The sequence below is a fragment of the Hemibagrus wyckioides genome, linkage group LG04, assembly GCF_019097595.1.
Source record: "Hemibagrus wyckioides isolate EC202008001 linkage group LG04, SWU_Hwy_1.0, whole genome shotgun sequence".
In the NCBI taxonomy this organism is placed as follows: Eukaryota; Metazoa; Chordata; class Actinopteri; order Siluriformes; family Bagridae; genus Hemibagrus; species Hemibagrus wyckioides.
In genome coordinates this window covers 1,654,695-1,672,897 of record NC_080713.1, presented here as the reverse complement: position 1 = coordinate 1,672,897, position 18,203 = coordinate 1,654,695, and the positions used below count along the sequence as shown (strand labels likewise).

General features: G+C 37.9%; 1 protein-coding gene across 2 annotated transcripts in view; it reads right to left on the bottom strand.

Annotated features, from left to right (window-relative positions):
• Positions 1-1,944: 1,944 nt before the first annotated feature.
• Positions 1,945-18,203, bottom strand: part of tspan4a (tetraspanin 4a) — a 152,440-nt gene continuing 136,181 nt past the window's right edge. For both annotated transcript variants that reach the window (XM_058387765.1, XM_058387764.1), the window contains 4 exons: positions 15,576-15,677; positions 11,492-11,623; positions 2,834-2,917; positions 1,945-2,741 (listed from right to left, as the gene is read on the bottom strand). In XM_058387765.1, the coding sequence (XP_058243748.1) occupies positions 2,673-2,741; positions 2,834-2,917; positions 11,492-11,623; positions 15,576-15,677 (387 nt within the window). In that variant the 3' untranslated portion in view covers positions 1,945-2,672. The remainder of the gene's footprint in view (positions 2,742-2,833; positions 2,918-11,491; positions 11,624-15,575; positions 15,678-18,203) is intronic.

Below are 18,203 nucleotides of genomic sequence, written 5' to 3'. Positions count from 1 at the left end.
CGGGAACCAAACACACACTGCACACAGCTTATACTTTAACCTGGGCTAGATCTTCTAGAACACTTTCCATTTTATAACTATAATTCTTTTGTTTTCCCCGGAAATAAAACCCTCAGTTTCGTTCCTTCGCTCTGAAACAAGAACAATTCTTTACGATAAAAAAAAGGACTGTGTAAAAAAAAAGAGCAGTGTTTTAATATTTAACACCAGAATCTGATTTTCCCTTTGTGCCAGATTTAATAAAATAATTTTAATTTTGTTTAAGAGAATTAAAGTGTTAAAGCAACTGATGATAAAAAGAATAACTATGAAGTAGAATAATGAATGAACATAAATATTTTAATATGTTTATTAGAAGTACACTGTATTGCCAAAAGTTTTGGGACGTCTGTCTTTACATGCACATGAATGTAATATGGAGTTGTCCCGCCCTTTGCAGCTATAACAGCTTCAACTCTTCTGGGAAGGCTTTCCACAAGGTTTAGGAGTGTGTTTATGGGAATTTTTGACCGTTCCTCTAGAAGCGCATTTGTGAGGTCAGGCACTGATGTTGGACGAGAAGGTCTGTCTCACAGTCTCCACTCTAATTCATCCCAAAGGTGTTCTATGGGGTTGAGGTCAGGACTCTGTGCAGGACAGTCAAGTTCCTCCACACCAAACTCACTCATCCATGTCTTTATGGACCTTGCTTTGGTCACTGGTGTGCAGTCATGTTGGAACAGGAAGGGGTCATCCCCAAACTGTTCCCACAAAGAGCATGAAATTGTCCAAAATGTCTTGGTATGAAGCTGAAGCATTAAGATTTCCTTTCACCAGAACTAAGGGGCGGAGCCCAACCCCTGAAAAACGACTCAGTGATTTGGAGGAGTGTCCCAATACCTTTGGCAACATAGTGTATTTCATATTTCGATTTTGTTTAATCACTGAGACAGAATTGTAGTGATGCGTCTGTCTGCCACGTACCTAATCCTGGAGCTCATCTGCTGTGCTGCAGAAAGTATTGGCACCCCTCTTCCTCATCCAGAGTGTAGAAGATGACACGGTTCGAGACGCTTTGAGGTTGATTTGTTGCTTTTGTGAAGATCGATAGCTTTATGAATTCTGCTAAAACTGTTTAGCTTAATCCCTGGCTGCCTCTGTTAAGAGGTTAAAGACTGTCGCTAGATGGATTTCAATAATAAAATGACCGTGCACACAAACCACAATCAATACAAATGGAGTATTTTAAATCCTCTTGATGCTGAGAATATAATAAAGATTGAGATCCAGTGCTGCTTTTCTCTCCCAGGCGTCAGGAAAATGTTCTAAAGATCATCTGCTGCTCGCTCGCCTACTCTATTTTCCACATCCGAAATCTACAGAGTGGTGAAGCAGCCATATAATTTTTATACACCAAAGGTAAAATATTTATTGGACTTCATTGATCTCATATTTAAATTTAAAAAAAAAAGCTAACAAATAAAATTCCATAATTTTCTTTATTTTTATTTTTTACAATTTTACTATATTATATTCATTATTATAAATATTTTTTTAAAAATTAAAGAAATGAATGAAAATAGAATATAGAATTGAATAAAAAGTACTTTTATTCAATTCTATATTAAATTTTAATTCAAATTTTTATTATACCACATATATATACATACACACACACACACACACACACATATATATATATATATATTATAAAGCCAAATTTTATTTTATTTTATTTATATATTATATTTATTTTATTTTTATTATATAATGTAAGTAATATTTTATAATTTAATTATAAATAATAATTAAACAATAAATAAATTATAATTTGTTGTTTGAAGTATTCTAATTAGTCTTATTCTTAAAATATTTATATTATATTTATAAATTACTACTTGGGTGTCAATAATTCTGTGGATGAATGCCCTGACTAAAGACAACACACACACACACACACACAGGTTTCTCTATAAAAGCTTTATTTATATTTTTTACGTTATAATAAGTACGGTGTCTGAAAGATCCCAGAGGAAGTACGTATATTTACACACACGTTTGTTACGTAATGAAGACGACAAGAAAACGACGTTTTTTTTGAGAAATCTCTTCTTATGATTTGTTTAAACTGCAGATATCTTCAGCACTGGAATGTCTTCAGGACTCAGGTTATTATTTTACACTCTGAAGCTCTGGGCAGCTTCCTTATTATTTCTCCTCCACACCAGAACGTTTCCTGCGATTTCTTTCTGCCACGTTCCAGCGAGTGACGCACGACTTCTCCGACTCCGCCAGCGTCTCTCATGATGTCACGTCACGTCTCATCTTCTGTCCTCCTGCTTTTTCTGGATGGGACGGTCGGATTCAAACAGGAAAACGAAACATAACGGAACCAGTCGTCTTTCTTCTCCTTGATGGGAGTCATATCTGAATTCTGGACGCACTTCTTGTGTTAGATAAGGACAAAAAATATAATATTTCATTGTCATTTTGTTCTTACGAGATGGTTTGTTTAACGCTGTGTTAGCGAGAGGAGTCGTGGAAGGAGAAAGAGGAACCGTCCGGCTGGAGAACATGATGATGATGTCACATCAACATATGAAAACAAAAATGAAGAAAAGTGATGAAAGTTTCCTGTTTCTCACGAAAAAAAATAATTGTCCTACAAAATGCTTCAGATCCATTTCAGGTCTCTAGGCGTAGAAGGTGTCCACTTTCACGGCCTGGCAGAAGATAGTCATGGAGAACACCAGCCCTAAGATCTGGAGACACACACACACACACACACACACATTGAGGTTATAGTCTGTAATAAAACTCAGTGATGTTCCGTCATTTGGTGACCAGTAAGTACCTGAGTTAGAGCTGTGCACAGAGCGAAAATCCACAGAGCTACGAGGTTCTCCTGGAGCCAGCTCTTCACTCGCTCGTAACACGGCTGTCAACACACACACACACACACACGTTTAAACACATGAGCTTAATATCCACTTCATTTATTAATATCTACAGATCTGACAGTAGCGCAGGTTTTTATTAACATGCTCTGTCTGATACGTTATGGTTTCCATAGCAACAGCTCTTTCACAGGGGCCGTCGATGTCTTCACGTTTTCTGTATGAAGAAATAAGTGTGTGTGTGTGTGTGTGTGTGGAAGGAGTCTCCAGTGTCAGTGCTGTGTATCAGTGTGTGTGTGTGTGTGTGTGTGTGTGTGTGTGGAAGGAGTCTCCAGTGTCAGTGCTGTGTATCAGTGTGTGTGTGTGTGTGTGGAAGGAGTCTCCAGTGTCAGTGCTGTGTATCAGTGTGTGTGTGTGTGTGTGTGTGTGTGTGTGTGGAAGGAGTCTCCAGTGTCAGTGCTGTGTATCAGTGTGTGTGTGTGTGTGTGTGTATCTGTGTGTGTGTGTGTGTGGAAGGAGTCTCCAGTGTCAGTGCTGTGTATCAGTGTGTGTGTGTGTGTGTGTGTGTGTGTGTGTGTGTGGAAGGAGTCTCCAGTGTCAGTGCTGTGTATCAGTGTGTGTGTGTGTGTGTGTGTGTGTGGAAGGAGTCTCCAGTGTCAGTGCTGTGTATCAGTGTGTGTGTGTGTGTGTGTATCTGTGTGTGTGTGTGTGTGGAAGGAGTCTCCAGTGTCAGTGCTGTGTATCAGTCAGACAGAGGAGTTTTTACAATTCCTTGTGGTTCCTATGGTAACAAGGTGCGATTTGCTTGAAGAGAAAGAATAAAGTTGAAGGAAACACTGTTCATAGCTGCTATAACAGAAGTGACAACTGGAAGCAGCTGGTTTTGAGATGTTTGAGGTCAGGAGCATGCAGCACAGCGCTTTAATGAAAGAAAAATGAAAAGTCATTTGCGGGCAGTTTGATGCGCCGTAGGAGGAATAAAACACTCCAGGAAGAAGAGCTCATCACTCCACTCTAACCAACACAACGCTGGAGGGGGAAGATCTGATATTATAGAATAAAATAAACCAATTTACACCTCAGGAACGAGGCTGAGTTTGTACATGAAGCTGGAAACAGATTAAAATAGATTATTAGCGTTTGGTCCCGCCCCCTGCTGTACAGTGACATCATCAGTGACATCATGTTGTGCAGCATTTTGTAATTAAGCGCTTAATAATAAAAAAGTGTGAGGAGTGAGAAGACATGCTGAGCAGTGATGTGAAGCAATAAAGTGAGTGTTTAATCTTTTCATAGAGTTTATTATACAGCAATGCTGAAGCTCCGCCCACTTTCACTTCATCTTCATTTAACGCTAGTGATGGAACAGTGAGTGTATCGTGAGCGCCGCGTATTTTTGGAATCTTAGACCTTCAAATAAAATCTTTTATACCTTTTACATCAGTCTGCTCATGACATTAACCTACACCCTGGAAGCTCCGCCCCTTCATCTCATCTCACTTCATTAATCTCTCGACTCAACTCAATTTTCTCGCTTTAAAGAAGTGATGAGGCGGCGTCTTCGCTTTCCCCCTCACTGAATGACGAATGTTTTGAGCTCATTAATCAGTGTGTGTTGGACATTTACAGTGTGTGTGTTAATTAATCAGTGTGTGTGTGTGTGTGTGTTGACAGAGTGATAATATTTAAGACTTATATAGTTAACTTTACTCACTAGTGATGCAGCATTTTCAGTTTTTGGTCGGAAGAGAAAACATCTGGAGTTTTGACTTAAAAAGATCCAACAAGGTGCAGAATGTAACACGCTAGAAGTAATGCTAGCGTAAGCTTTCATTAGGAAGCGATTAGAAAGTGTAGACGTGTTTATACAGATGTGTTTATCGCTGATTTATGGACAGAAAACACCGAAATCTCCCCAAAGAGCCTCCAGATCAACGATAAAAAGCTATTTTTTATTCGAAACGCAAACACATACTGACCTGATCGCATCATCGAATCCACTAATGAGCGCTTATAGAAAGTCTGACAGCCACAACCCAATAAATCAATAAGAAAAACCATCAGATTGAGGGAGGAATGACAGAGCGCTCCTCCACGCTGTTTATCAGCCTGAGCGAGTGCGAGCATTACACCAGCACTGATTACTGTTTATCACCGACCCGCCACTAACTGATCTGATTTTATATAAACGCAGGAAAAAGAGGCTTTTCTGTAATAACAGCATCCGTTTCTCTGATCTTTCTATTACCATTTTAAGGAGATCTGGTTATAAATTCATTAGATCAGCAAAAGCAAGAGGGGAAAAGACTAGATGTTTTTTTCAGAGCTACTTTAGATGTAAAATAAGATGGAAGTAAAAATGAAAACGGATTAAAAATGAAATAACACGAGGAGGAGAACTGCGACAAAACAAAATTCTTTAAGCCGGGAAATAAAATAACAAAAGAAAAAAAAGTCATCTGTAAACTCTGAGCTTAATTTACTAAAAGGTTTCCAGCAGGTTTGAGCAGATGAGACGATGTCCAACTGGACAAACAGGTAAGATCTCTATAACATCTACATATCATCTCCATAACATCTATATATAATGTCTATATAATGTCTCTATAACGTCTATATAATGTCTCTATAACGTCTACATAATGTCTCTATAATGTCTCTTTAACGTCTATATAATGTCTCTATAACGTCTATATAATGTCTCTATAATGTCTCTGTAATGTCTATATAATGCCTCTGTAACGTCACTATAATGTCTCTTTAACGTCTATATAATGTCTCTGTAACGTCTATATAATGTCTCTATAATGTCTCTTTAACGTCTATATAATGTCTCTATAATGTCTCTTTAACGTCTATGTAATGTCTCTGTAACGTCTATATAATGTCTATATAATGTCACTATAATGTCTCTGTAACGTCTATATAATGTCTATATAATGTCTCTTTAACGTCTATATAATGTCACTATAATGTCTCTTTAACGTCTATATAATGTCTCTGTAACGTCTATATAATGTCTCTATAATGTCTCTGTAACGTCTATATAATGTCTATATAATGTCTATATAATGTCTCTTTAACATCTATATAATGTCTCTATAATGTCTCTTTAACGTCTATATAATGTCTCTGTAACGTCTATATAATGTCTCTATAATGTCTATATAATGTCACTATAATGTCTCTTTAACGTCTATATAATGTCAATATAATGTCTCTGTAACGTCTATATAATGTCACTATAATGTCTCTTTAACGTCTATATAATGTCTATATAATGTCTCTATAATGTCTATATAATGTCTCTTTAACGTCTATATAATGTCTCTATAATGTCTATATAATGTCACTATAATGTCTCTTTAACGTCTATATAATGTCTATATAATGTCTCTATAATGTCTATATAATGTCACTATAATGTCTCTTTAACGTCTATATAATGTCTATATAATGTCTCTATAATGTCTATATAATGTCTATATAATGTCTCTTTAACGTCTATATAATGTCTATATAATGTCTCTGTAACGTCTATATAATGTCTATAACGTCTATATAATGTCTATATAATGTCTATATAATGTCACTATAATGTCTCTGTAACGTCTATATAATGTCTCTATAATGTCTATATAATGTCACTATAATGTCTCTTTAACGTCTATATAATGTCTATATAATGTCTCTATAACGTCTATATAATGTCTCTATAATGTCTATATAATGTATATATAATGTCACTATAATGTCGCTTTAACGTCTATATAATGTCTATATAATGTCACTATAATGTCTCTGTAACGTCTATATAATGTCTATATAATGTCACTATAATGTCTCTTTAACGTCTATATAATGTCTATATAATGTCACTATAATGTCTCTGTAACGTCTATATAATGTCTATATAATGTCACTATAATGTCTCTTTAACGTCTATATAATGTCTATATAATGTCACTATAATGTCGCTTTAACGTCTATATAATGTCTATATAATGTCACTATAATGTCTCTGTAACGTCTATATAATGTCTATATAATGTCACTATAATGTCTCTTTAACGTCTATATAATGTCTATATAATGTCACTATAATGTCTCTGTAATGTCTATATAATGTCTATATAATGTCACTATAATGTCTCTTTAACGTCTATATAATGTCTATATAATGTCACTATAATGTCGCTTTAACGTCTATATAATGTCTATATAATGTCACTATAATGTCTCTGTAACGTCTATATAATGTCTATATAATGTCTCTGTAACGTCTATATAATGTCTATATAATGTCACTATAATGTCTCTTTAACGTCTATATAATGTCTATATAATGTCTCTATAATGTCTATATAATGTCTATATAATGTCTCTTTAACGTCTATATAATGTCTATATAATGTCTCTGTAACGTCTATATAATGTCTATAACGTCTATATAATGTCTATATAATGTCTATATAATGTCACTATAATGTCTCTGTAACATCTATATAATGTCTCTATAATGTCTATATAATGTCACTATAATGTCTCTTTAACGTCTATATAATGTCTATATAATGTCTCTATAACGTCTATATAATGTCTCTATAATGTCTATATAATGTATATATAATGTCACTATAATGTCGCTTTAACGTCTATATAATGTCTATATAATGTCACTATAATGTCTCTGTAACGTCTATATAATGTCTATATAATGTCACTATAATGTCTCTTTAACGTCTATATAATGTCTATATAATGTCACTATAATGTCTCTGTAACGTCTATATAATGTCTATATAATGTCACTATAATGTCTCTTTAACGTCTATATAATGTCTATATAATGTCACTATAATGTCGCTTTAACGTCTATATAATGTCTATATAATGTCACTATAATGTCTCTGTAACGTCTATATAATGTCTATATAATGTCACTATAATGTCTCTTTAACGTCTATATAATGTCTATATAATGTCACTATAATGTCTCTGTAACGTCTATATAATGTCTATATAATGTCACTATAATGTCTCTTTAACGTCTATATAATGTCTATATAATGTCACTATAATGTCGCTTTAACGTCTATATAATGTCTATATAATGTCACTATAATGTCTCTGTAACGTCTATATAATGTCTATATAATGTCTCTGTAACGTCTATATAATGTCTATATAATGTCACTATAATGTCTCTTTAACGTCTATATAATGTCTATATAATGTCTCTGTAACGTCTATATAATGTCTATATAATGTCTCTGTAACGTCTATATAATGTCTATATAATGTCACTATAATGTCGCTTTAACGTCTATATAATGTCTATATAATGTCTCTTTAACGGGTTTTAGACCCTTTTTCTGTTAGAGGCAAAAAGATTTCCCTGACCGCTTTATAAGCGGTAGTTATCAAGTTTTGTTTGTTTTGTTTTTAAACAATAACTGTTCAAATCCCAATTTATGTAACTATGTTAGGTCACTCACTGTCCAGGACCTCGAAAATGATTTGAAAACACTAACTTTAGCAGACAGAACCAGATTGGCGACCCGTACACGCTCACTCGATGGATGGACGATGTGATAGGATGACCTCAGGTTGAGTGACCTGACATCTACACCTATCTGATAAAAAAAACAAGCGCCTCTGGTAACTGTAGAAAGGGAGATGACACGAACAGTTCCCTTTGTTTAGTCTCCGGTAGTTAGCTACCAGTTAGCTAACTTACACGCTAAAAAGTTAGCGTTACATGAGAAATCATTTAACTTGTTCCTCAATTTCTGAGAGGTGGACATGCATAAGAAATATTTAGATACGAAACTAAACCATAAACCACACCAACAAAAAACAATAATTTCTTTAACTTTATCTGATATGACTTTTAATGATCGTTTCTGTCCAGTCCGCTCCTTTTATTGCGTTTGACCACAGTTGTCACCGTTTTTTTGTCTGGCAGTGGCAGCAAGTATACGATAAAACTTCAAATTGGAGCCTGAACTCCGTCGATTCTGTCACACAACAACACAAGATGGTATTTGTGTTCCTCATGTAGTCGACTCTGTACTGGTTTGTATTGGCCTCCTCCAGTTTTCCCTTTGTTTTGCCTCCAGCTAGCGCTGTGAAGTAATCATGACGTCGACACAAAAGGGGTCTATAACATCTCTATAACATATATATATAATGTCTCTATGACAACAGCACAAAACAGGATGTAAGAAATGAAGGATGATTTATAATTTTAATTGTTAAGCTACCTAATTATCATCATTAGAGCCTCTCACACCTGAAATATTTCTCTGTGTGATTATAAACTAAACAGAATTCTGGGGTTGTGTAGGTGGAGGGTTCACACTGCTCACACTTTCCCCGGGGTTAACACTGAATCCTGGATCTTCAGAATCTGACCTTTCACACTCTACATTCCTAAACCCTGGATGAACCTCCTGCTAATTTGCATATTCATGTATCAACAGTTCAGACACGCCCTTCCGTGATGTTCGGTGTTTCTGACTCTATCCACCGAGCCATTTTTTGTTCGGTGTCGTTCAGCTGTGTCCTGGTTTTTCACCTGATACGAGGCCGAAGCTCTGTTCAGGTTCTGATTGGGTTTCTGTTGCTAAGCAACAAGCCGTAACATTCTAACACCAGGTACACTGCAAAAGCATAACCCCGGGAAAAAGCCTTGCTATATCTCCACTTCTACATTAGACGCGTGGAAATGTTCCTCTGCTTCCTGTTTGACGAGTTACAAACCCGTGCTGTTTTATTTAGTCGTAGGTCTCAGATCTTCATCGTATAATCTGTTAGAGAAGATTTTATTGGGATCTCATGCAGCGTGATGAGTAATAATCGTTAAATTCCTCTGGAGTTAGTGAGGAAGCAGGTGAGGATGTTTCGGGTTGAAGGCAGAGGGAAAGTGTGCATGTCTCCAGCAGGAACCTGGGTTCTGTAATCTCTAATGCACGAATGGTTTTGACATCACTGGCTTGGCCTGTCTGAATTATTCACCACGCTCTGATTCCACTCCCTCGTGTGTATGTGTGTGTGTGTGTGTGTGTGTTGTAGTCTCTCATCTCTGTAAGTAAAGCTTGTCCTCGTTTTAACTTCCTGTCTCTGGCTTCTCTCTCTGCAGCTCAGTGGACTTCACGTCACACACTCAGGCTTTCACACACTCGGGATATCTCACAGCTTCATGTCATTCCTCTCAGTGTTTTATTCTTCACAGCAGGAGCAGAAGCTGTTAAAGTCGCCCGGAGCGTGGCTGTGACGGTTTTTCCCGGAGACGTCGGCGTTCCCGCTGTCTCAGCACCGCAGCACTTCCGCCTGTGTCTGATTTTTCTCCAAAGAAGTCTTCTGATCGGTTTGTAATGAAAGCGGCTGATTATGTGGGACTTCAGTGTTACAGACAGAGGCGTGTGTTCATGCGCTGCTTAATTAGCTTTCAGAACAAATTGTGCTTCTAAGAGTAGTTTTAATCGCTGATACTTGATTACATTCAGCCATTTTTACTTCCTGCTAGGCCTCAAATCCCAGATGAATCTCTATTAAGTTTTTATTTCTCTACTATACATTATTATAGATTAGATTAGATTAGATTAGATTAGATTAGATTAGATTAGATTAGATTAGATTAGCTGGATTTGTGTATACTGTATGTGTGAAATAAATAAAGCGCATTCCTAATAAGTTAGTTAGTTAGTTATATGTGTCTAGTGTTAGCTAAAAGAAACACAGTCTGGTTTAATTTAACATTAAGGAGCTGAAGACAGTGGGAGAAAGTGAAGACAGAAAGCGAGGACAGAAAGCGAGGACAGAAAGCGAGGACACCGGATCGGCTCACACTCCAACCGGGAAAATGTGACATGAAGGAAAAGTGGGCGGGGCTTACAAAGATTTACATCGGACAGTTAAAAACACCTACGCAACTGTCAATCAGTCCAGAATCTCATGTCCATCGACTCGTCTGAGGTTTTTGGGGATAGGATTTTAAAACCCTGAGCTCCTACACAAACATGGTCAGCTCTGCGGTCAGCTCAACATTTACACTTGCTCTAAAAAATTTCAGTTCATTTAACAAATCAGTAATGTTTTATTTAAATAAAATCCCAAACAGGCAAAAAAAAAGCCTCTCTAAATCGATTTTTAGTTTTCATTTAAAATGAATTATTTTTATTATGTTCATAGTAATTTTATGGGTTGATTTTATTATTTTGCTTAAAATGAACTCCATTTAATTATTTGGGGATAAAATAAAATAAATTTACTGGTCAGTCATGTAAGGTTTACTTTCTCAATTTTCCTTTTTTATTTTCTTTTTACTTCTCAAAAATTCCTTCTTACAAAATGCTAACATTTTAAAAAAAAATGGTTTCTTTTTGGTGTGAGTGTGTTTATGGAGAGTGATTGGTAAGAGAACAGAGTGCTCTGTGTTCAGTGAGTGGATCCTGTAGACGCGAGGTCGAGGTAAATGTGATGTCAGCGTGAGCTGGTTCGGGAAACGCGGGAGAAATAGCGAGCCTGCTGAGATCTGATCGATAAAAGACCGGGCTCGAGAATCTATAACAAAGTTCTACTATGTGTGTGTGTGTGTTAGCTTTACATACAGCGGTCCACCACGTTCCGGGATTTTCCAGGCCGCAGTTGTCGCTGTATTCCAGGCAGCAGGAGTCCGGGACGCGGGTGGTGTTGTAGACATCGAACCAGTCGGTGTGATTGGTTACGCCACAGCAACGAAACTATGAGAGAAAAAAATGTGAGACAGAAATCATTACATCACTTTAACGAGAAAAAATCAGACCAGAGATCGAAAACAATCTCAGACGATCCTTCGGTCCGTCCGAACTCATCACCACAGGAGCATCTCATCACATCCGCTGCAGTTCCATCTCTAACAAAGAGTGTTTAAAATCAGCTCTGTGTTTCCCGCGCGCTAATCAGCAGCATCTCCTCATCTCCATCTTTTATTCACCAGCGTCTCTCATATCAACAACACCGCCGCGGTGTTTCGCTCGTCTCGCCGCACGCTAACGCTAACGATGTGTTCTCTTCACGACTCCGGATCGGACTTCCTGAGCCGCTCTATAAAATATCTATTTCTATGCAAATGAGTGAATAAATCCCCAAAATTCCGTTTGTAGATCATCCGAAGAGGAGCAGGCAGCAGAGTGTGAAGTGAAAAAGTAGCCCTGAGATGTTTTTCAGGATTTCAGAACCACAAACCCGACACATGCTAAAACAGCTGGATCAGCAGAATTAGAGCTAACGAGCGCTAGAGTTTTAGACTGTTTGCATTTTGATGGATTGTTACCATGGAAACGAACAGAAAAACGTTCTCTGTGTGGTTGGAGATCGCTAGCTCGGATCTGGACGATGACGCTGGTTGATGATGTCATCCATCCTAATGAAAAAAGTCAGTGTTCGTTATCAGAGAATTAACGTTATGATTCTGAGTGAGATTTCACACTGGACACTCCTTCCATTTCACACTGGACACTCCTTCCATTTCACACTGGACACTCCTTCCATTTCACACTGGACACTCCTTCCATTTCACACTGGACACTCCTTCCATTTCACACTGGACACTCCTTCCATTTCACACTGGACACTCCTTCCATTCATTCTAAACTTATGAGAGAAATCAGATTCCAAAAACTGTTACACACCCAAACAAACACCCAAACCCATACTACACACTACACACACTATACACACTATGCACACACTACACACACTATACATACTATACACACTACACACACTATACACACTACACACACTATACATACTATACACACTATACACACTACACACACTATGCACACTACACACACTATACATACTACACACACTATACATACTATACACACTACACACACTACACACACTATACACACACTACACACACTATACATACTATACACACACTATACATACTATACACACTACACACACTATACACACTATACACACACTACACACACTATACATACTATACACACTACACACACTATACACACTACACACACTATACATACTATACACACTACACACACTATGCACACTACACACACTATACATACTACACACACTATACATACTATACACACTACACACACTACACACACTATACACACACTACACACACTATACATACTATACACACACTATACATACTATACACACTACACACACTATACACACTATACACACACTATACATACTATACACACTACACACACTACACACACTACACACACTATGCACACTACACACACTATACCTACTATACATACTATACACACTATACACACTACACACACTATGCACACTACACACACTATACATACTACACACACTACACACACTATACATACTATACACACTATACACACTACACACACTATACACACTATACACACACTACACACTACACACACTATACACAATATACACACTATACATACTACACACACTTCAAACACTACACACACTACACACACTACACATACTTCAAACACTCTAAACACTCCAAACCCTACACACATTACACACACATTTTTGTAGATTTAAAATGAATAAAGCAGCAGAATGCCTGCCAACTCCACCTCTCTCTCTCTCTCTCTCTCTCTCTCTCTCTCTCCTCTTTTATGTGTCTCATTTTCCATTAATGTGCTATAATTTCAGGCTGAATCTGCCCGTGACAGGTCATTAGGTTGAACAGTTTCTGCTCTGTAGTCTGCAGTCTGTAGTCTGAACACGTCGCTGGTCGACATCTGCTCCAGCGCTGAACGTGATCAAAGTTCATCGTGTGATGGTGCAGGACGGAGAACAGAACGCTTTTCTTTTCACTTCTGTCCTTTCTACAGGTAACACGTGTCGGCTCATTAAACACGTTTAGGAGACGTGTTGGAGTGCTGCATGAGCTGAACACTAAAAGATTCATCTGCTGCGAATTATGATTTTAAAAAGTACAGAATAAACCATTTAAATAAAACATTCTGGCTCTCTCCCGCTGACCCTCAGACACGGCTAATGCTCTTACAGAAATCAAAGCACTGCTGCACACACACACACACACACGCACACACACACACGCACACACACACACACACACGCACACACGCACACGCACACACGCGCACACGCACACACACACACACACGCACACGCACACGCACACACACACACACGCACACGCGCACGCGCACGCGCACACACACACACACACACACACACACACACACACGCACACACACACACACACACACACGCGCACACGCACACACGCACACGCACACGCACACACGCACACGCACACGCACGCACACGCACACACGCACACACGCACACGCACACGCGCACACGCACACGCACACACACGCACGCGCACGCGCACACGCACACGCACACGCACACGCACACGCACGCACACGCACGCGCACGCGCACGCGCACGCACACGCACACGCACACGCACACGCACACACGCGCACACGCGCACACGCACACACGCACGCGCACGCACACGCACACGCACACGCACACGCACACGCACACGCACGCACGCACACACGCACGCACGCACACGCACGCACGCACACACGCACACACGCACGCACACACACACGCACACACGCACACACACACACGCACACACGCACACACACGCACGCACACACACACACACACACACACACACACACACACACACACACACTTCCCCTTAATATTCAATTTGTCAGGCTTAAACACATTTATAACTGTGTTTCCAAAGAAGAACCTTTTTTTTGTTCTCATTTTTATCATTTTTATGTATAAAATGTTATAATATATTATATTATTAATTATTATAAAAATAATTATTATTTTTCATAAAAATTACATTTTACAGTTTACACTTTAAATGAACATTTTATTTATTTTTTATTAGTTACAATAAAGTAAATAAATTATTGTTTTTTATTAGTTATAAATGAATAAAGAAAATGTAACTAAAAATTAAATGTAAAAATTAAATTTAACTAAAAATTAAAATTTCAAATTTCAAATTAATTTGCTATTTTTTAATTTTTTGTGCTGAATTATTTGAAAGTTATTTTTTAATAAGCATCATTTTTTAAGATTACTTGTGTGTGTGTGTCTAATCAAAATAGTATTTGATAAATTAAATTACAATTATAACTTTTATTTATTTATTTTTATTCATTTATTTATTTTACTTGTGATGATTATTGATTATTATTAATTTTAGTCTACCCCCCTCAATTCTCATTCTTGCACTTTTCTGCAAAATTTCTCTAATAAAAAGAGAACTCTCTTTAAATTTCATGCAAAGAAAAAAATAATTTTTCATTTTTTAATTTTTCTTTCCACTTCTTAAATACCTTTACATCTCTTCTAACAGTAGAATTTTCACACAATGGCAGGTTTAATTTCTATTTATTTCTATTGGTTTTCCACAGCACATTTTTTACTTTACTGAGAGTTTGTTATTAATTCTTTATATGATGATGACCCTTGTGTGTTGTGTTTGGTTTAGTGTTTATTTTTTATCGTATTGTTCAGAACACCGCTTAATTACAGAGTATTAATTTTACTCCTTCTCTTGTTGATCATGTTTAAGTTGTGAACAGATCGTGATCGTTGATATTATAACAGATTCTGTGTGTGATTTTCAGTTGCTTACGTCGGTCTGGACGATACTCCAGGCGTTGGTCAGGCCGATGTTTCCCTCAGTGCCAAACAGCTGCAGGCCTTTCTTCAGGTCGCTCTGAGCATAACGGTCAATCTGAGGGAAACAATATAACAACATATATATATATATATATATAAATAAAAAGGACAAGCCAATAATAACACAAATAAAATACTAACAGGAAAAATAACAACAAAGTTCCTGGGAATAGAACGTTCTCGCCTAAAGTTTTGCAGCTGAACTAAACATGAAAACTCCACAAATTCCACAAGCAAGAAAAAGAAGCACAAAGTCAAAACCCATGAATACGAATCAAATAAAATCCAGAAAAATTTACAGAAAAAAAACAGCTGGATTTATTTTTTATTTTTTTCATATTTTTTAAAATTATTTTTATTAGTTTTTACCTAAAACTAATAACTAATTTGTTGTTTTTGTTTGTTAAGTAGTATTTTAACAATATTTATTGACATTGATTAAATCTTTCTTTGGTTAAAAATACTTTTCTTTGTTGTACTGATATTTGACATTTCAATTCTAAACTTATAGTGCCAAAAGTATTGGGACACCCCTCCAGATCATTGACTTCAGGTGTTGTTTTTCAGGGGTTGGGCTCGGCCCCTTAGCTCCAGTGAAAGGAACTCTTAATGCTTCAGCTTCATACCAAGACATTTTGGACAATTTCATGCTCTTTGTGGGAACAGTTTGGGGATGACCCCTTCCTGTTCCAACATGACTGCACACCAGTGACCAAAGCAAGGTCCATAAAGACATGGATGAGTGAGTTTGGTGTGGAGGAACTTGACTGGCCTGCACAGAGTCCTGACCTCAACCCCATAGAACACCTTTGGGATGAATTAGAGTGGAGACTGTGAGACAGACCTTCTCGTCCAACATCAGTGCCTGACCTCACAAATAACCACGCTTCTTGTTCATGTTATAGCTGTAAAGGGCGGGACAACTCCATATTACATTCATGTGCACGTAAAGGCAAACGTCCCAAAACATTTGGCAACATAGTGTATTTTAAATACTTAGTCAGAGTTAATGATTAAATGTCCATGTCACTGTTTATCTTACTTTTGTTTAATGAAATCCAACAAAATCCTAAGCCTTAATTCAGTGAGATGAACAGAGTGAGATTATCTCAGCGTGTGATGTTCCTGAGAAACCTGCAAAGAAGCTTAAACTCTGTCCTGAAGATGTGAGAAGTTACAGAGTCTCCCTCTATCTGTGTTTCATAAACACGTTTCTCCTTACACAAAACAACAATTCCACAGGTTTTAATGTGTTTATGTGGAGTGTCCGCTGTACACGTCCCCATGAGCCAGCTGTTGCTATAGCAACAATAACGTATTCGAACGAGCGTAAAACCTGCACTGTCAGTGCTGCTGTTCTAGAAAATTCATCAACACCTTCAGGCCAATGAGAAGGAAGACTTCAGTGCGAGTGGAGTGTAAGATGGAGTCAGGTTTCTGTCGGTCAGAGCCATGAGATAAAGGAGTGGAGCTGATGGAGTGATGACCGAGAGACGGATCAGAGAATATGACACCCGGGTGACATCAGAGTGTCATGACTGATCACTGTGCTCTCTTTCTTCTTCTTCTTAACACACACACACACACACACACACACACACACACTGCCCTACATTACAGAGCAGCTTGTACTCAGAGTCCATTTATTCCACCTCCAAACTGCAGCCACAGAACGCTGCACATCAGGACAAAGATTCTTCTTCTTCTTATTGTTGTTGTTGTTGTTGTTGTTGATGATGATTGTGATTGGTCAGACAGTATTGCAGCTGCAACATCACAGGTTTCACACATCATCATTTCCATAGCAACAGCTCATTCACAGGGACATTAAGGAAGGAGTCTCCAGTGTCAGAGGAGTTTATGCTTTTTTGTGGTTTCTTATAAAACAAGACAAGTTTGAGATGTTCAACAATAAAATACATGATCACTGCTGAATTTCTGATATCAGACAGGAATAAAACACTTTGGGAGATCTGTCTCTCTCTCTGTCTCTCTCTCTGTCTCTCTCTCTCTCTCTGTCTCTGTCTCTCTCTCTCTCTGTCTCTCACTCTCTCTCTCTCTCTCTCTCTGTCTCTCACTCTCTCTCTCTCTCTCTCTCTCTCTGTCTCTCTCTCTGTCTCTCTCTCTCTCTCTCTTCTCTTTCTCTCTCTCTGTCTCTGTCTCTCTCTCTGTCTCTCTCTGTCTCTCTCTCTCTGTCTCTCTCTCTCTCTCTCTCTGTCTCTCTCTCTCTCTCTCTCTCTCTCTGTCTCTCTCTCTCTCTCTCTCTCTCTGTCTCTCTCTCTCTCTCTCTCTCTCTCTCTCTCTCTCTCTGTCTCTCTCTCTCTCTCTCTCTCTCTGTCTCTCTCTCTCTCTCTCTCTGTCTCTCACTCTCTCTCTCTCTCTCTCTGTCTCTCACTCTCTCTCTCTCTCTCTCTCTCTTTGCTTTTTCTGTACACTTTACACCCGTAACCAAGAGAGCAATTTAACCCAAACACAGATTAGAGGAAAATGTTCACTGAAATGTTTCATCTCCCAGAAGATCTTATAAAGCAGATTGTTTAGGTTTTCTGTCGCCGTGTGATTTTAGCCGCTTGTGATTGCG